This window comes from Corvus cornix, chromosome 13 (genome assembly GCF_000738735.6).
Source record: "Corvus cornix cornix isolate S_Up_H32 chromosome 13, ASM73873v5, whole genome shotgun sequence".
Classification (NCBI taxonomy): Eukaryota; Metazoa; Chordata; class Aves; order Passeriformes; family Corvidae; genus Corvus; species Corvus cornix.
In genome coordinates, this window is record NC_046343.1 from 1,427,732 (window position 1) to 1,446,478 (window position 18,747).

The following is an 18,747-nucleotide window of genomic DNA, read 5'->3' on the forward strand; positions in this document are numbered from 1 at the left end:
CCCCATCCCCACCTTGTCCCCAGCCCAGAGCACTGAGTGCCACCTCCAGCCCTTCCTTGGGCACCTCCAGGGATGGGCACTCCAAACCTCCCTGGGCAGCCCCTGCCAAGGCCTGAGCGCCCTTTCCATGGGGAAATTCCTGCTGCTGTCCACCCTGAGCCTGCCCTGGCCCAGCCTGAGGCCGTTCCCTCTCCTCCTGTCCCTGTTCCCTGGGAGCAGAGCCCGACCCCCCCGGCTGCCCCCTCCTGTCAGGGACTTGTGCAGAGCCACAAGGTCCCCCCTGAGCCTCCTTTGCTCCAGCCTGAGCCCCTTTCCCAGCTCCCTCAGCCGCTCCTGGGGCTCCAGCCCCTTCCCAGCTCCCTTCCCTGCCCTGGACACGCTCCAGCCCCTCAATGTCTCTCTCGCCATGAGGGGCCAGAACTGGACACAGCACTCGAGGTGCTTCACCAGTGCCAGCACAGGGGACAGGCACTGCCCTGGTCCTGTTGGACACACTGTTACTGATAACAGGCCAGGTGCCATTGGCTCCTTGCCCTCCCGGGCACACACTGGCTCATGTTCAGCTGCTCTCAACCAGCACCCCCAGGTCCTTCTCTGCTGGGCTGGTTTCCAACCAGGGCAGCTCCACTGGGGCAGGAGGGTGACCAGAACCAGCCCAAAGCCAGCCCAGCTCTTTGGGGAGACCCAGCTGCTGGCAATGGGAATGCTGAGAGCACTGCCGGAGCTACAGCAGTGACCCCACAAGCTCCATGCACTGTATATAATGTACATTGTGGAACTCAAGTATAATTTTCAGAGTGGAAGCTGCCATAGGATGTGTTAGTGAAAACCCAGGGAGTCAGGAAATTGATGTAAAGCCATGCTGACAAACAATGCTGCCTCAGCAGGGACACACCAGGGCCAGCACTGAGAAACCAGCCCCGTCTGAGCCACGCTGACCAAGCCTGGGTCACACATGACCCCTCCCATCCCGGTCCCACCACACGGGCAGGGAACAGGCCAGCAACTGCTGCACCAAACACGAGGTATCGACCAACTCCTCTGACAGCACCATCAGCTCTTCCATATCCACAGGGAGCAGATGGTGTTGAGCTCCTTCCTTCCAAAAGGAGCACGTGTAGGAAACCACGCAGCAAGAGAAGTTGGTTTATTCTGAGTTCTTCAGTGTTACATTGGCCAAAAGACTTCTCAGCTTGTGTAACATTTGTTTTCTACATGCGCGGTTCAGCTCTAGTCAGGCTTGCACAAAATTACCCCCATCAATCCCTAAGGTGGATGAGATTTAAATATATCAGCTTTAGGATGAGGAAGGCTGAATCAGCCCCGCTGGGATTCCAAACTGCAAATTCAGAGAGATACAAGCGTTGAAGCCCGAGGACATGGTTTTGAACTGCACACTCAGTCATAAATACAGGCCTCAATGCTCATTATTCCGTACCATAATCAGCCTGGATTCTTTTCTTCCTGTATTTTGCCTTTGAGGGGTAGGGAATTCATCGATGTTTTAGTGAGATGAATGAACATCCCAGTTCTCATGCTGAAGGAGAGGCAGGAACCGTGAAGGATTTTAGCCATGAATAACCTCAAAGAGTGACTCCTGAGAAATGCTGGAGACACAAGGACAAGGCAGGGTTCTTGCAACACAGGTGCCTTTGAAGGAGCTGCAACAAGAGCTGCAGGCACTGACAGGCTCTGGTTTCACCTTTCCACAAGATTTACAATTTGCACTGAGAATTTCCCTGCAGTGAGGAGCTGTCCTGATGACATAGATGGATTTACTCACTGTTGAGGTGGCGTTACATCCCTAAGTAAGGCTGTAGCAGCAGTGCTAATTAGCTGCACAGTGATTGACTTGGACAACAGAGATTAAAATAAGATGCAACCTGTGCACGTCCTCAGAGAAGATGCTGGAATGTATCCTGGAGAAATGGTGAAACTATTTCTTTCAAAGCCATTTTGGGGCCAGTGGAGGCAAATCATGGCCTAATTAGTCCATCTAGTCTGAGCATGACTGATTCCGGAGGGGTAATGGCAATTTCTTCCAGCTGCTCTCCCTGTATTTATTTTATTTCCTTAGGTGGGGAAGCTCAGTAAAAAGATGATACTGTGGTTACAGCACATGACTGGTTCTGCTTTCATTTCCCAAGTGGTTTGAGGCAAATCACTTCATGCCTCTGTGTTTTCTGACTTTTTCTCCAGTACAAAATGTCTTTTCTCCCAAGAGACACTTGAAGCTTGAAGTCATTGATTTTAGTGACTTCCGTACGGGATGTGCTGTGAAAGTATTTGAAAGCAGTTGAAAGTATGACAGAAGTGCAGTGGAGTGAGTCCTCTGAAATCTTGGAGCTGTACATGTGTTCCTCTAATTATTGTGTACAACTGAGCAATAAAGGGAACACTTTTAATATGCACTTTGTAATAAATATTGAACACTAAAAGCTAAATAATAAACCTCAAAAGCAGGGCGTGTAAGCCAAACTAGTAAGAACTGAGCAGGACATTAAAAGTAGATCTGTCTTCTAACCTTTTAGTGCTAAATTACCCAATTAAAAAAAAACCCAAAAAACAAAATCAAAATATTCACATAACGAAAACTTTGTTGTCATCAATTCAGAAATACTCCTGTGTTCCTGGAGGCAGAGACACTCCATGTGCAAGAATTGGATTCACAGGGTTTGAATATACATAGATGTCATTTCCCACTGAGAAATAACATCCTGAATTAGAGTTGTATAATTAAGCTGAGAGATTTGTCAAGGATTAATAAGTGCTGTCTAATAGATGCTCCTCCCCAAAACATCACTTGGCCACAAAGACTTTTTGTGCTTGGGACCATCTTGTATTTGAACCATCTTTGAGCTTTCTGCCCAAAAAAGCCAAACTGTGGCTGGCCCATCCATGGAAGTGTCCAAGGCCAGGTTGGCAGTGCTTGGAGCCACCTGGGATGGTGGAAGGTGTCCCTGCTCATGGCAGGGGGTAGGACTGGATGATCTTAAGGCCTCTTCCAACCCAAACCATCCTGTGACTCTGTGACAGCCCCTGCCCAAGGCAACTGCCCCACTGCCTCAGAAGCAGCAGGTTCTGCAGCTGTGGCCTCCGTACGTAGCTCTGGACACACAGGCAGCTGCAATTTCTGTGTTTGTTGCAACAACAAAAGCCACTCGGTCACGTCGGGTCTGCTGGAACAAGGAGAGCCCCAGCGAGCACAGCCACACGTCCCACAGCCCGCGCAGAGCGGGGTGGAAGCCGCGCCTCGTTCACTGGTGTGGAAAATTACGCCCCAATAAGCCACGAGTGTTGTGAGGAGGAGGAATGAAAACAACAGTAGCATTGAGTTGGGAGATTTTCCCAGCAGGACTTCTCTTCTCCTGAAACCCAGCAGCAGAACTGAGGGGCAGATAAGGAGTGATGCAGTGAGTTGTGCTGGATGGTGCAGGGCAGGGCAGAGCTGAGCTGCAAATTGCCTCCACATAGCGCAGCCAGCTCGGTCCAGTCTGACTTTGGGGGCCCCAACTCACTGATTTCACCAATGTCCTTTGTTGCTCTGTTATTTCTTCAGCCTACTGGAGAAATCACAATTAACCAATGGTTAATTTACCCTTGCTATCCAGATTAAATCACTTACTGCTTAGGCTGGCAGTTTTGAACCTGGTGAGGAGTGAAGTCCTGACAGCTTTGCCATGGGAACCTCGCCTGAAAAACGGGAAGGGACTGGCACTCTCCAGAGCTCCCTGTTCATGCACTACTCTACACATTGGCTTGTCGTGACCCCAAAAAAATCCTAACTGCGATTTGGGTGCTGCCAGGAGAGCTAAGATGTGAGTGGGGCTTGCAGGAAAGAGCAGCTCCCCTCCAGATCTATTATTTCTCCTTTTCTTATAAATTGGGGTCAGAAGGTAAATGGAACACGCTGGAGCAGGAAGAGGTGACTGATGGTAGATATTAAAAAGACTCTTTAATTACAGGATTTGGAGAGGCGGTACTTCATGGAGATAGTTTTTTAATTGTTACTTTTTCAGGAAAAGAATTCCAGTGCTCCCAAGCAGTTCCCAATAGCAAAAGCCCTGGTCTTTGAGCACTGCTGACTCTGATCCCTTCAACATGGGGCAAAAGAAAACGCTGTGCTTGTTAGAGCTCCCCCATTAAACTTCAAGTTCTCCTGCAGAGAAGTGTTTGTTTCCTTCCATCTGCTGCTTTTGCAAGGAAGGAAAATCAGCCTGTTCAGACACCAGGAAGTTCTTCAGCATGGGAACAGCTCGCTGTAAATGCAGGAACAATAACGGGCAGAAATTATCATACCTAAAAATACCCTGCATGCGAGTCACACGTATAACCCAGACCCGGAGCAGCTCAGAAGGGTGGATGGAGCATGTGGATCCACGGGATGTGCTGGGTGTGGGCAGCGCGGGGGCACCTGCCTGGCTCTGCTGCAGTTTTTGCTCTCACCAAATCATGTTTTGCTTTTACAGGGAGCTGCCGGCTCCTCCTGCATCTTCGTGCCCTGCAGCTGCCCAAGCCAGTCGCAGGGGAGACGAAAGCCAGAGGCAGACCTTGTGCAGTCAGAGCCCTCCAACACTTGTATTTCACCGAACCCATCCCCACAGCGGGACTGTGTGAGCAGCTGGGGGGCTGCCAGGCCGATGTCAAAGGCGGCAGCAGCTCTCCACACCTCCCCGGAGACCCAGGGCAGGTGAGGTGGGAGGCAGGGGATGAGCTGACACTGTCCACAGGCCGCTCTGAGGGCAAAGCCCACAACCCTTCATCACCCCGGTTGTTGCCCTAGAGCTCACCGCCGAGGGAAGTCCATGGTGTCTCTTGCAATCAATTCCTATGCGGGCTGTGCCTCCAGTATTTGTTTTCCCGAAATCTCCGAGCGCTGGCCGCGTTTCCACGGCAACGCCGAGCGATCCGATGAGGGCTCTTTGCAGAGCACCAGCGCCGGTGCTCTCTCCCTGCCGAGGCTGCAGCAGTTCTGGCTTTGCACACCAGAAGCTGCAGTTGTGCCACAATAGGGGTGATGCGGGAGCTCCCAGGGGTGTGTGCAGGTCAGGTGTGCGCTCACCAGGTGCCCTTTGTGCCGGCAGCACCTGGAGAAAGGACTGAAGCAGCACCAGGATGGGAAGGGTCCAGACCTCAGCCAGGTCTCCATCCCCTCCATCCCAGCGGGGCACAGCTCCCGGCTAGCCCAGCACCTCGGTCCTGCGCCTCTGAGCCCTCCGATGCCGTGATTGCTGCCCGTGCCCGTGGAACCCATGGGTCTGTCACACCGAGATGGCCCCGGTGGAACAAGAGCTGTGTCCCACAGAGCCAGAACCCAGGCTGCCCTGGCCTGCGGGAAAGCCGGGAATGCCGCTGCTGTCAGCTCCTCACTCAACACCAGCCACCCAGAGACCTGCCCGTGGGCCGACACTGCTCGTGGAGACACATGGCCATGGAATTTATTTAGTCTCTGTGGCCTAAAACTCTTCCCGTGTCTGCCCACAGCCGTCCGGCTACAGCCCGCCACACCCGTCATTCCCGTCCTAAACCAAGGGCTCTCCGGGATAAAACAATACCGGGAGCACTGGTTCCAGCCAGGTCATTTAAATTATTAAAATGAGACGGAACTGCATGGGCTGGATCCCAGCAAAGCAATTTGTAGCTCATTCTTCCTTCTGATGAAATTGAAAATCGGTCTAACTTGGAAGTAAGAGCTTTGCATCCCAACAGTGAACCAAGCCTGTGCAAGGAGAGGTCGGGCACGTTTCCATGAGAGCTTTAAGGCAGCTGGAGCAACAGCAGGAAGGTGTTTTGGGGATACCACTGTGCCAGGAGCAGCAAGGACAGACAGAGATCATGGTCTCTTCATCCCCCGAAACGACCCCAACATGCCCCAAAGTGGGTCCCTACAGAACAGTTCAAGTGTGAGAGCAGCTCGTTCTGGTGGGACAAGACTGGGAGCTTCGCTTTAGGGCTGAAAACCTGAAGGACGGAGTCGGGTGGATCCCTGCTGTGACGGTGGCACTCCAGCAGAACCGAGATATTTATGGCCTTTTTAATGTATTTGGAGGAAACTCTGCTTTCCCCAGCTTTGCCGGGACAACAGGCGCGCTGGCAGTGTGGCGACTGATTGACCCGAGCGGCCGCTCGGCAGCCGCAGCGCATCGCTCCGGGCCATTCAGCCCTTCCGGGCACCCTGGCTCGCCCTCCGGCCCTGCCGGGGCCCCGCCGCGCTCCCCCGCGGGGCCGGGCCCGGCGCTCTCCGCCCACCCGCGGGGGCGGCCCGGGCGGCGCTTCCCGGCCCGCGGAAGTGATCCCGGGCAGGGCGAGCCGGGAGGAAGCGCAGATTTCGGACAGACGCGGTCCCCGGAGGAGGCGGCGATCCCGGGCAGAGGCGATCCGGGAGGAAGCGGCGATCCCCGGCGAAGGCGATCCCGGGAGGCAGCAGCGGTGCCGGGCGGCCCCACCATGAAGCTCATCATCCTGGAGAATTACTCTCAGGCCAGCGAGTGGGCGGCCAAGTATATCCGCAACCGCATCGTGCAGTTCGGGCCCGGCCCCGGGCGCTTCTTCACGCTGGGGCTGCCCACAGGTGGGTGCCGGGGGGCGGGCGCGGGGCCGGGGCCGAGCGCGGGCCCTGCCCCGGCTGAGGCGGCCGCTCCCCGCAGGCAGCACCCCCCTGGGCTGCTACAGCAAACTGGTGGAGTATTACCGGAATGGGGACCTCTCCTTCAAGTACGTGAAGACCTTCAACATGGACGAGTACGTGGGTGAGTGCCGCAGCCACCTGGCCTGTCGCCTTTGTCCCTGCCCGGGAGCTGCTGGGCCCTGACCCCGGCAGAGCCTGGTGGTGCCCGAAATCCACCTGTCCAGGTAAGATGGACAACATTGCACAGAGTCACAGCATCAGTTAGGACGGAAAAGACCTCTGAGATCATCGAGTCCAACCTGTGACCCCACACCACCGTGTCAGCTAAACCGTAGCACTGAGCGCCATGTCCAGTCTTTCCTTAAACACCTCCAGGGAATTAGCAAAGGGAATGATGGGGACAATTTGAAAACCTATGGAAAAAATTTGAAATTCTTGCATAGGTTTGAAAACGTATGGACAAAACTGGCTACTGGGTGTTGCCCAGTATTGCACACACTGTTACAGACACTGCTGTATTTTAGCTGCACTCAGGTAGTGACCAGGTAAGGAGCAGCTTATCACTGCAGGCTCAGTGTGCAGCATTAACGTCCACCTTTGCTCTGGGATTATAAAGGTCCCTTACAAGGTCCAGTGTGTTCCCTGAGTGCCCTCTGGTATCTCCTGCTGAGATAGCAGGGGACTGTTTCCTTTCTGAAGCCATGGTGAAACACTCTCCTCAGAAGAAAAAAAGATCCAAAGGTGAAAAACCTACAGGCTAAATATTTGCTAATTTTGCTAATTTGCTATTTTACCCTGGTCAAGAGGGGTTTTTTCTGTGAATAATCCCAGTCAAGCAGCATTAGGGAGTAAGCAATCCAGTGTGGTTTTATAGCATTCAATGGGGGAAAATATGCAATAATTGTATAATAATTATTATTTCCCAGGCTTCTACACAGTTTTTTTTAATCATTCACGTTAATATATACTGGGAGGAAGGCTGAAAAGGTGCTGACAGATGAGACAGCACACACCTGCTTTTTGAACATCTGTCGTATAGAATATGGGCACATATCTTACAGGAGCTGATTTTAATTCTGGTATTTAGGGAAATAAAAACAACTCTGAAAGCTGAGGGCATGACAAAGGACACAGAGAGCAGTGCTCTGTCACCAAAGCCACTGCAAGGGTATGGAAGTGCTTTATGTTACAGGTGATAACTGTTCCAGTTGGCCTCAGTCTGCGTGTTCTGTTACCAGGTCTCCCGAGGGATCACCCAGAAAGTTACCATTCCTTCATGTGGAATAACTTCTTCAAGCACATTGACATCTCACCAGAAAATGTCCACATCTTGGATGGAAATGCCCCTGATCTCCAGGCAGAGTGTGATGCATTTGAGGAGAAAATCAAAGCAGCAGGAGGCATCGAGCTCTTTGTTGGAGGTGAGAACCCGAGAGCAGCAGCCTCTAAACCCTGTCCCAAAGCTGTGCCTGTCCTCCCCAGCTCTCATTTATTGTCAGGATTGTTCATTTTCAGTGGATTTGCAGTGAAAGCCACCCCACAGTCCATGGTCCTGGGCACTGTGTCCTGGCAGCCTTGTCTCCCAACGTACCACTCCCAGCTTTAGGTCTTTCAGTGCAGTCAGCGAATTGTTCAGGAAATGTTAGCAGGAGAACTGGGAAGGGCTGGGACTGTACAAATATGAAGTGTTATCAATTGTCAGTGCCAATAGGAAACTGCTGGGAGTAGCTTTTCCCACACAAGCTCTTCCCATCAGTTTGCCATAAGGTTCTGCCACCTACTTTGCTTTATTGTTGTCCCAGCACAATCAGGGAATTGTCTGATGCCTTCTGAGGGGGCTCTTGCTGTCGTTCCTACCAGACACAAACCTGAGCAGGAGCAGAGGAATTGCAGGGGTTTTTCTCAGCTCTGTGTTCCCAGGAGCACTGCCTGTCCTTCTCCTGGGAGAGCTGCTGGCTCTGCTCCCTCAGCTGACCCTCTGCTCACGCTGTCCCTTCCCAGGTATTGGCCCCGACGGTCACATCGCCTTCAACGAGCCGGGATCCAGTTTGGTGTCCAGGACACGAGTGAAGACCTTGGCCATGGACACCATACTGGCCAATGCCAGGTTCTTTGATGGTGACCTCTCCAAAGTGCCCACCATGGCTTTGACAGTCGGAGTAGGCACTGTCATGGATGCCAAAGAGGTGAGGAAAAAAGCAGTGGCTTCCTCCAGTCCCTCTGGAGCAGCCAAAGGTTATCCTGTTATGGAGCAGCCACATGTCTTCTAGTGTAGGGTATCCCTGCCACAGAATGCCTGAACCTCCTGTCCTCTTGCATCCTGCAACACCATGGAAAGGCTCTTGTTCCATCTCTGCTGGCACTTGTGTTTGTGTAACCCTGCAGCAGGTGTTCCCCACAGGGAGCCAGGAAGGTTTGGGAGGGTGTCTTTGGTTAGGAATCTCACCTGGAGAGTAACTGCAGGAATCAGGTTGAATTGATGTCACACCAGCCGGTCATGAGAACTGTGTGGGACCACTTTTACTGGAGTCTATTCCTTGGTCTACACTTGTTAAATCTCAGTGTAGAGGTGCCCAAAGGATCATTCCAGCGACCCACCAGGCTGTGATTTCATTGAGAGCCGAAACAGCCAGAGCAGCAGCACACAGAAGTGGCTGTGGGGAGGGTGACTGGGGTGTCCCCATTCTCAGCTTGGCAGGGTGTGGTTGGGCTCTCCCTGAGCCCCTGTGCCTGGCCCTGACTGCCCCTCTCTGTGTCTGGGGGTGCAGGTGATGATCCTGATCACAGGAGCCCACAAAGCCTTTGCTCTGTACAAAGCCATCGAGGACGGTGTCAACCACATGTGGACGGTGTCGGCCTTCCAGCAGCACCCCAACACCGTGTTCGTGTGCGACGAGGATGCCACGCTGGAGCTCAAAGTCAAAACAGTGAAATACTTCAAAGGTGAATGTTTGACCAGGCCAGGCAGCTGCTTTGTTAGATTTTTAGGAGCCACGAGCCGTGCTTTGCAGAGATGTTGCTGTATAATCAACTCCCAAAGGAGTTTGTTCCTTAAATACACCACAGTGGTACAAGTGTGAAGGTAAATGCTTAATGCTTGGTGTGGGGGCAAAGACACAAGGACACCAGTAATGTCTAATTCCATTAGCATCCAATGAATGAGCATTTTCCTTCATTATGTTTACTTAAATTGTCTTTTGACTCTCTCCATCAGGTTTAATGCTGGTTCACAACAAGCTCGTGGAACCCTTGTACAGCATGAAGGAGATGGGAGCAGAGAGGAGCCAGTCCAAGAAGCCATACAGTGATTAATGTGCTGAGGCAGTGCTGAACCAGCTGCTGCAAACAGCTGGGAGAAAAGGGATTTGCTGCAGAAACTGATCTCATATTTGTTCTTAAATTAGCAGAATGATCATATGGTTCCTTCTCTCCATTAAAGAGACAGATGCCAAACACCTGCCTTAATTAACCAAAGGAGGATGGGATCCAGTGTTCTGTGTTCCACAAACTTCTGCCACCAACTCATTCTCTGAAGGAAATGAAGAATGGAGTTTTTTGATCTGTGAGCTGACTGTAAGCATGGACTGAAGGCTGCAGAACTGAAATGTGAGGATAAATGGAAGCACAATGTTGTAGAAACAAGTGGGTGATCACTGGGGGGTGTATTCCTTGCAATTAGGACAAGTACCTCGTGTTACTCCTTCTCCATGAAACACACTAGAATCCTGGAAAATAGGATTGTCCAGCTGGAGAAGGGAAAGCTCAGAGCAGCACCCACAGCACAAAAGGTCAGCGAGAAGATGGAACCAGGGATAGATGAGAAGGGACAGTGGGGCCTGAGTGGAGACATGATGCTCACACTGGAGAGGATAAAACCCCACTGTGGGAACAGCCAAGCAGTGGGACAGGATCCCCAGGGCTGTGCAGGCTCTGTCCTTAGGAGGCTGCCAAGACCCGACTGGATAAAGCCCTGGCTGAGCCCTCCTTTGAGCCACATGTTGGACTTGAGACCCCTCAGCAGCAGAGGCTCCAGCAGCATCCCCCACACGGGGTCCACGGTGCAGCTCAGGCACCTGAGGATGTCACTGCTGTCACACACAAAGCCCTTGTTCATGTTCAGGCCCAGGCATGACTTGCTCTGCCTGGTGCTCTCCCCACTGAAAAATTTTCCATTTCTCTGAGGAAATGTCAAACCAGCCCCAAAGGAAACACTCTGTTCCTACTGGCTTCAGCTTCTGTTCAATTACAGACACCCCACACAGGTGGACAACAGCCAAGACCCCACCAATTCTGAAATGGGATTCCTGGGATTTCTATCCAATGAGGATATGAGTGGCAAGAAAACTGGGCAACATTTCTTTTCTTCATACAGAAATTTTGTAAACGGTTGATCTGTAATGTAACTTTCTACACTAAATGTCTTTACTTTTTTTAAACGGTGACATTGACTCTATCTGGTGCTCAGTCTCACTGTGCCCATGGTACCAAAGCTGTCCTGGAGGCAGTTTGGTGGGAAGAGCTCCTGCTGCTCCCCCCTTCTTTGCCCAGTGTTTGCTGGCAGGTTTTTCTCTGAGGGAAAAGCAGGGCCCTCAGGGTGGGAGGGCACTTTGCATCCACAGAAATCCCAGGAGCAGAACACATCCCGTGCCAGCTCCAGGTGGGAGCTCTGGGCTGTCCCATTCCCAGGAGCACCTGGACATGCCTGTGCTGCCAAATCTGTGCCAGAAGGAAGACAAACAGGGACACAGCTGTGTTTACCATCTTAAAGTGAATTTAGTGCATGTGAAAGGTGCAGGAAGTACAACTCAAACCATACACAATGTACATTTTTCCTACACACTGACCTAGAGCTTAAACTGAGGTGAGATTTGCTCTTCCTTTCATCTTTTTAATCTCTGCCAGTTCCAACAGGGCAGACTCCTCCTCTGCAGAAGGAGCTGAAGCACCACTCATTTTGGCCATGTATCCCAGGATAAATTTATTAACTGTCAGTCAGAACTGAGTGAGCTGTGATCACCCTGAGTTCCTGAGGAGTCTCAGCTCCAGAGCTTTCCATCCAGGCCCTTCTGCTTTTGAACACAGCACATGCAGCTTTAGTTTCCAAATAAACTTTTAGACTGTTCTGCAAATGGAAGAACTTGTAAAAAATTAGTGGTTCCTTCCAGTAATCACCTTCATATTCACAAAACCACTTGCTGAGATTTTAGGGGAAACAATTTGGTTTCTGGAATAACTTGAAGTGCAAAACCAGTGGAAATAAAGGATCTAGTCCAGAAGCAAAAGTATCAATACTCAAATTTTGTATATGAAGAGTTAGTAAAAAATAAATTACTTCATCATCTGAGAACACAAGGTAATTGTCAGTATCTTGAAGAATTCAAGTTCATCTCTTCTTGATACTTTCTACCCTCTCACTGGTCACATATTCAGCTCACTGCCTTGGCACTCATCCCTGCCAAAACAAGGACAGGCAACGTGAGGGAATCCAACAGCAACACTGGGAGTCACCAACCTCACAGAAATCCCTGGATATGGCTGTTGGTCATTTTCTGCCCAAGCCCTCAGGGATGCAAAGGCTCAGGCACAGCAGCCAGCAAGAAGGGTTGGGGATAATCAGCTTTAATGTCATTACAAAGTACCAGTGACAGAGCCAGGAGCTGCTTTGCAGAGATGCACATCAGGAAATTCAGAAAAGCAACAAACTTTGTTGCTGAACACAAAAGAAATTTTCTGTATTGCATCAGAAAACTCCCCCCATCCGAGCAGCTCCAGAGGGAGCACTACAGCTCCACCAAACCACCCCAAACCCACAAGATTCATGATCCAAGGGGATCCAAGGGTCTGCAAGGGTCAGTCTCCCTAAAGGAAACCCCCAAATACTTCCAGGACTTGAGGCTTCAGTTTTGTCTGTTGGCTTTTAAAAAAGTGTATATTTTTCCAATGGTTTTCCAATTTTTGACTTCTTAACTAATGAACATGTTTGTTTGGGTATTCCATGATGCTCCTGATCCCAGGATAGGGAAAAGTCTCCTTTGGTTTTGGCAACAGGCTCTGAGGTGTGAGTGTCCTGCAGTGCAGGGCAGTTACCACTCTTGTATCACACAATGGAAGTGAAAAGCAAACAAAGGACACAAAAAGCATCTGTCTCTGGCTTGTTCACCTTTTGCTGCTGGAGGAGGCTACTGATCATCATCTTCCACTTCCCAGAACTCCCCATCATCGATGTGCATGGCTTGAAACAATCTGCAGGACAGAAAATCAGTGACACCAGGGCATAAAAAAGTCCAGTATGTTAAAAAAGTATCACTCTAAATGCAACAACAGCACAAAAGCAGTAAGTTCCCCTGGTTTTTCCAGGATCACGAACCAATCCGTGCCCTGTGGAATACACAAGGCTGACAGGCTGCCATTGCCACCCTCCTGTGCACCTGTCTCACAGCAGCACCTCTGTCCCTTGGCTCTTCCCCAAGGGAATGTGAGGCAAATCTGCAGCTCCTTAAAGCAGCTCTTCCCCAAACCCTCGAGCTGTACCTGAGTATTGGCAGGGAAACATTTCCCTGCAGGCTGTGGCAGCACAGGAAAGGTGGGGTCATGACCTGACCAAAAAAATCAGGAATAGGCTCAGAAGACTCCTCCAGAATTTTAAAACCAAAGTTCTTAAAAAGGAAAACCATATCCTGAATCACACCCAATTTTTACTCTTTAGTGCAAATGTTTGAGAGGAGAAACTGTTTTAAACTGTAGCTACAAATTTCAGGTAAAAATCTGGGAGAGACTGTAAGGAAAAGTAGGAAATAGGTGTCCCAGCAGTGGAGGAGGTCCCTGAAGCACCGACCTGTTGAAGCAGGGAGAGGAGGGGTCGTTGAAGTGCCTGTAGGGGTTGGCCCGGGACAGGGAGCCCATGCAGAGCCAGCAGAAGTACTGCATGCACCCTGTGCAGGTCATCTTGTTACAGCCGTCCAGTTTCTGGGGGAAAAACCAAGAAATGGTGAGAACAGAACCCTACTGTGGCAGGCTTCAGCCCCTCTCTGCCAACAGCCCTCAGAACCACAGCAGTCAGTGAACACATCCCTCCCAGCTCCATCACACTGATCCCAGCACTGGAAATTGGTTAGAATACCAAAAGTACTGGAAATTAGGACTTTTCTGAAGCTGGATTTATTTCCTGGCTCTAATGGGAACCAGCAGTAGCCTGAAACACCGGGAAAACAAAAGGATTTCTAGAGATCCACAGTCAGCCTGGATCTGTTTAGTGTGGGAGCCTGATCACCAGTCACTGTTTATACTCCAGTCCCTGGGATCCACAAACATCACCTCCTTTTCCATGTCCCACAGACAGAAATGGAAAGTTCTTTTAGTATTTCCTAGAGACTTCCCCTCCCTGGTGAACCTGGAGGCTCCAACCCACCCAGAACTGCCTCCATGGGGGTTATTTTCTGTTCCATGGTTCCCCAGCCTTTCCCTCCACACTCACCTCGATGTGGGTCCCACAGCAAGGACAAGACTTGGAGTTCTTTTCCAGCCATTCCTTACTCTCCATCTCCTCCAGGGCTTTCTGAATCACTCTCTTGCCATAGCGTTGTTCCAAAAATCTTTTAGTTGTCTCATCTGCTTCTAAATACTCATTTCTCAAATCCATTAGTTTCTCTGGGGGGCAAAATCCAACCAAACCAGACAACTTTGGTAAGATATTAGATATAGAAGTCCAGCTAATTGCAGCAAAAAGACTCTCAAAGAAAACTAACATTAATTAAAAAGCAAGAAAACTATTAAAATACATTAAGATGATAATATTAAAACCACTCTTCCCCAAAATTCAGCAGTTTTACACTGCTTTGTTATAAAAAAGATCTGTTGATGGAATTGGATCAATGTAAAATAAACTAAAAATGGGAGTATTTTTTCTGACTGTGTATTTAATGAAATTCTGTCACAAGATTTTGAGGCCAGATAGAGAGAAGCCTCCACCTGATTCCAGTATCAACTGACAATACAGAGTGAGAATATAAAGTAATTCTCCCCCTGCTACAGCCTCTCAGCATTTGACAATCAGCAGTTTAGGCAGCTCCTGAGCTGAGGAGTGTCACCAAAGGAATATTTAGTTGCCAGAAACGGCCCTCCTCCAAATGAATGTTCCTTTCAGAAAGCTCAGGGTGAGGAGCTCCCTTGCTCAACTCTGGGCTTTGCCACCCAAGACTGAGCTGTGCCGGGGTGTGACCGTGGAGCCCAGGGGGAGGGGACTCACCTGCAGTGACCTTGCAGGGGGACACCCCGTGATAAGTCATCTTGCAGAGGGTGCAGAAGGCGTAGTTGCAGCAGGAGCAGATGCCCATGGTGCAGCCGGGCTCCTGCATCACGGGGGTCTGGCAGCCGGGCCGGGGGCAATAAACCACGTCAGCCATCAGGTCCAGGCTGGACTGCAGCAGCAGGCGGTCATAGCGGGCAAACAGCTCCTCCCCAACCAGCTCCTTCACCTGCAAACACAGCCACGTGCAGGGAAGAAATCCTTTACCCAGAGGCAGTGAAGCCCTGGCACAGGGTGCCCACAGAAGCTGTGGCTGCCCCTGGATCCCTGGCAGTGTCCCAGACCAGGCTGGACACTGGGGCTTGGAGCAGCCTGGGACAGTGGGAGGTGTCCCTGCCCATGGCAGAGGGTGGAATAGATGAGCTTTTAAGGTCCCTTCCAGCCCAAAGCAGTCTGGGATTCTCTGATTCCTTGCATCTGTAATTCTGAGCCTGCTGCAGCAAAAACCAGCAAGTCAGTGAAAAGGTACCCACAGCTGGGATGAATCCACTCCAGATTCTCCAACAGCTCACAGGGGGTCAGGATCTGCTCCCAGGAAACAGGGACACGACAGGAGGAAATGGCCTCAAGCAGGGCCAGGGGAGGCTCAAGTTGGACACCAGGAGGAATTTCCTCATGGATAGGGTGCTCAGGCCTTGGCAGGGGCTGCCCGGGGAGGTTTGGAGTGCCCATCCCTGGAGGTGTCCAAGGATGTGGCACTTCACTACATGGTTTACTGGCATGGTGGGACTGGGTCAAAGGCTGGACTTGGTGATCTTGGAGATCTTTTCCAACCTAAATGACTCTGTGACTGCCAGTGCCCACCCTGCAGAGCCACAGCCTGGCTCTGGAATCGGGGTAGGTTAAGGAGCTCCACAGCCCCTGTGCACGGGAATTACCTGGCCTGGAGTGGCGACAGAAGAACACTTGGGCTCGGGGCAGTTGAGGCAGTGCACCTGGCCATCCCTGATCTGGATTTCAAAGTAGTCCTTCAGGCAGGCTTTGCAGTACACGTGGCTGCACTCGGTGAAGTGCATGCACTCACTGCCCAGCTTCTCACAGAAGCAGATACTGCACGAGTACATCTTACTGTTAAAGCACTTTCTCCTCTGGGCCTGGTCGAAGTCCAAGATCTCCCTGATCAGACTGGACAAGGACTCCACATCCTGCACAGCCCTGGCATCCATGATTTCCTCCTCAGCTGTGGCAGAGCCTGTGGCACCCCCACAGTCCTTCCCAGCCTCGAGGGGCCCCACTGGTGTCCGGCTCTGCCCCTTCCCCTGAGGGCACATTTTCAGCTCATATGGCGATGAAATATTCAGGTAATTCAGTGTTTCTTCCTTCAGAAACTGCATCCAGGCAAACAGGACCACACAGCCTCGGTTCTCTTCCCACACATTGTCCAAGTGTTTGCAAAGAGCACTGAGCTGGGAAAGAAGAAAGAATTCCTGATTTTGGTAAGTTTGGGTAACTCCTAACTGGGCTCCTCCCCTCCCACAATCCTTAGTGCAAACTTTGATTTCAAATTCAGCAGTTTTTATCCATAAAATGCACATAAAGTAGTTCTCACAGATGCAAGTTTTCCTTCCTCAGAATAGTGACCAAGAGGCAAACGAAGAACCAACCAAGGAGCAACCTCATTGGTTTTTTTTAATTTGCTTAACTGTTAATTATTAATTTACTCAGCTGTCAAAACGTTAAAAATCTTCTGCAAACCTGGGCCTGGGAGAGCCATTTCCCACTGAGGGTGAAGACAGGTGGGGAGGTCGATGGGTAGTCAGGTGGGAGCTCGAAATTCAGCACGAGGGGAGGCAGGAAGCAGACGGAATACTCGAACCTGCTGCTCTGGAGGCTCTCTGTGGAACTGCCTGAGCCAGGGCCCACCGAGGCAGTTGGAGAAATAACAGGAAAATGAAAACTAACAAACAGCTGCTGTTTCTGACAGCACCCAATGTCTGTTAACTTGATACATTTCTGGGGTTAAAATTATTCGTTCAACCCTAAATAACAAAACTCTCAGCGCAGTAAAATGTCACGGGGTTGGAGCTCTGTGATTAAAGCAGTTAAACAGCAGCACTGTGAAATGTCACATCCTGCACAAACCAGAAGCCTGGAAACACATATCCTCAGGGGAATAAAAACCCAATAAATGAACTTAATTGTTCTGAAGAAGTGCTGTTACTCATCTGTGATTTTGAAGTTTACTAAGGAAGTTCTGTGTATGAGGATTAAACTGCTCAAACACAATCCCCAACAAGCACAGCACAAGGTGAGCCACAGCTTTGTCCAGTCACTGTTCCCTCAGGTCACACCTGAGCTTGGTAAAGCCTCTCTTGGGACAACACAAAGCACCTCAACTCACCCCTCACAAAAATTTTGAAGTCTTGAGGCAACTCCAAACAAATTCTTGTTTCTCCTCCTTGGGCAGACTCTGCTCTCTTGAACTCATCCTCATCGTAGATGCTGGCCAGAGCCAGCAGCTCATCCTCCTGAGCCTCCTTGTCCTCTGAAGACATTTAACTTTTCTGTGGAGTTACCACCACTCTGCAACATCAACCAAGTTAATGCATCCAATTCAAATTATCAATTTGAGGCACCGATTTTATAGCATAGTAAGCTTTAGAAAAACCCAAGTAATCAATCTAAAACAATGAGAAATATAATTAAGGTCTTTTACATGTTGAAAAAAATATTGGTAGCTTTATAAAATTAAAAAAAAGAAAAAGAAACCAACAGAATAAAGAAAGCAAACTATGTGTTAGTAGGTAAAGACAGCTGTAAGGGAGGAAATAATGAAATATGGAGATGACACAAGTCACACAGGGACATTTCATTGATGTTTGAAAGAAAACAGCCCCCCAAAATACGTGAGAAATGAATTAGTAACAGTAGCTCTTGTCCAGTGTTCTAATGCAAACAGGGAAACAGTCCCATTTGTAATTGAAAATATCAGAAAAAGGTTCAAATCCTGCACAGGCATCTTGTAGATGCGCTCGTGGAGCATCTCAGCTCTACATTTAGGGAAATAAATCCAGTCTGATGAGTTACCTTTCGAGTCAGAGCAGCGCAGAGGCAGAGCCGAGGAGCCGCTCTCTGACCATCCCTGCAGGGCCGCAGTCTTCTCCTCCCTCAAGGCACGGACACGGCGCTGCCGAGGGGAAACAGCCGCGGCGCTGGCACCGGCCCGGGGCTGCTGCGGACAAACAACACCACCACCACCGCCACAGGCTCGCGGTTAAAGTCCCCTCAGCGCTCCGTGCCCGACTGCTCGCTCACGGCTTGGGGCTCGTTTCCAGCCGCCGGAGCAGGGACCGAGCTGCGGGGCCGGGCTGGGCCGGGGTCCCCGCGGCGATGGGTCCGGAACGACCCCCGGGCTGCAGGCCCAGCCCCGCCGTTGTTATGGCGGCTCCGGCCGCTGCCCCCGCTGTGCCCCGGCCCGGCGGCCCCGGGCAGAGAGCCCGGCCCGGCCTCACCCGCTCCTCACCCGCTCCTCACCGGGGCAGCCGCGGCCGGGCCGAGCGGGCCGGGAACAGCGAGGGGGGCCGGCGCTGCCCCTCGCAGAGCGGCGGCGGGGAGGGACGGGGAGGGACGGGAAGGGAAGGGACGGGAAGCGCTGGCGGGCGGAGGAGGCGCCGGCCCGGCCCCGCAGCTCCCCCGGCGGCCGGGAGGGCCGGGCCGGGCCGGGCCAGCCCGGGCTGCTCAGGGCCCGCCTCCAGCAGCGGTGCTCGGGCACTGAACGAGCACCCCAGGGAAGGGGCACGGAGGGAGTGCTGGGGTGTCTGTGCACGGGCAGGAGTTGGACGCACGGATCCCTGTGGGATGCGCTTCTAACTCA

At 51.3% G+C, this 18,747-nt stretch overlaps 2 protein-coding genes across 4 annotated transcripts; one reads left to right on the plus strand and one right to left on the minus strand.

Annotated features, from left to right (window-relative positions):
- Positions 1-6,270: 6,270 nt before the first annotated feature.
- On the plus strand, positions 6,271-11,081 carry GNPDA1 (glucosamine-6-phosphate deaminase 1). The gene is made up of 6 exons (XM_039559618.1): positions 6,271-6,571; positions 6,648-6,749; positions 7,867-8,049; positions 8,630-8,814; positions 9,397-9,571; positions 9,843-11,081. The coding sequence occupies exons 1-6, from the start codon at positions 6,448-6,450 to the stop codon at positions 9,938-9,940; spliced, it is 867 nt and encodes a 288-aa protein (XP_039415552.1). The 5' UTR covers positions 6,271-6,447; the 3' UTR covers positions 9,941-11,081.
- A 300-nt stretch (positions 11,082-11,381) lies between these two features.
- Positions 11,382-18,478, minus strand: RNF14 (ring finger protein 14). 3 transcript variants are annotated; one of them, XM_010399601.3, is made up of 9 exons: positions 17,961-18,353; positions 17,275-17,456; positions 16,629-16,780; positions 15,812-16,339; positions 14,874-15,102; positions 14,103-14,275; positions 13,464-13,594; positions 12,789-12,871; positions 11,382-12,080 (listed from the first exon to the last, which is right to left on the minus strand). In XM_010399601.3, exons 2-8 carry the CDS (start codon positions 17,426-17,428, stop codon positions 12,808-12,810), a joined length of 1,431 nt encoding a protein of 476 aa, XP_010397903.1. In that variant the 5' UTR covers positions 17,429-17,456; positions 17,961-18,353; the 3' UTR covers positions 11,382-12,080; positions 12,789-12,807. The 3 variants fall into 3 exon arrangements, with proteins under 3 accessions (XP_010397903.1, XP_010397902.1, XP_010397904.1); XM_010399600.3 differs by adding an exon at positions 18,408-18,478 and having other exon boundaries at positions 11,594-12,871; positions 17,961-18,105; XM_010399602.3 differs by lacking the exon at positions 17,961-18,353 and having other exon boundaries at positions 11,594-12,871; positions 16,629-16,776; positions 17,275-17,357.
- Between the last annotated feature and the right edge of the window lie 269 nt (positions 18,479-18,747).

Excerpts from the sequence above, each read along its gene's own strand:
- GNPDA1 (XM_039559618.1), top strand. The coding sequence starts at position 6,448 with ATGAAGCTCATCATCCTGGAGAATTACTCTCAGGCCAGCGAGTGGGCG. Across the intron at positions 8,815-9,396 it reads CTGTCATGGATGCCAAAGAG|GTGATGATCCTGATCACAGG; the intron begins GTGAGGAAAAAA and ends CTGGGGGTGCAG. Across the intron at positions 9,572-9,842 it reads AACAGTGAAATACTTCAAAG|GTTTAATGCTGGTTCACAAC; the intron begins GTGAATGTTTGA and ends TCTCTCCATCAG.
- RNF14 (XM_010399601.3), bottom strand. The coding sequence starts at position 17,428 with ATGTCTTCAGAGGACAAGGAGGCTCAGGAGGATGAGCTGCTGGCTCTG. Across the intron at positions 16,340-16,628 it reads AATGGCTCTCCCAGGCCCAG|CTCAGTGCTCTTTGCAAACA; the intron begins GTTTGCAGAAGA and ends CTTCTTTCCCAG. Across the intron at positions 13,595-14,102 it reads GCTGTGGGACCCACATCGAG|AAACTGGACGGCTGTAACAA; the intron begins GTGAGTGTGGAG and ends TTTTTCCCCCAG.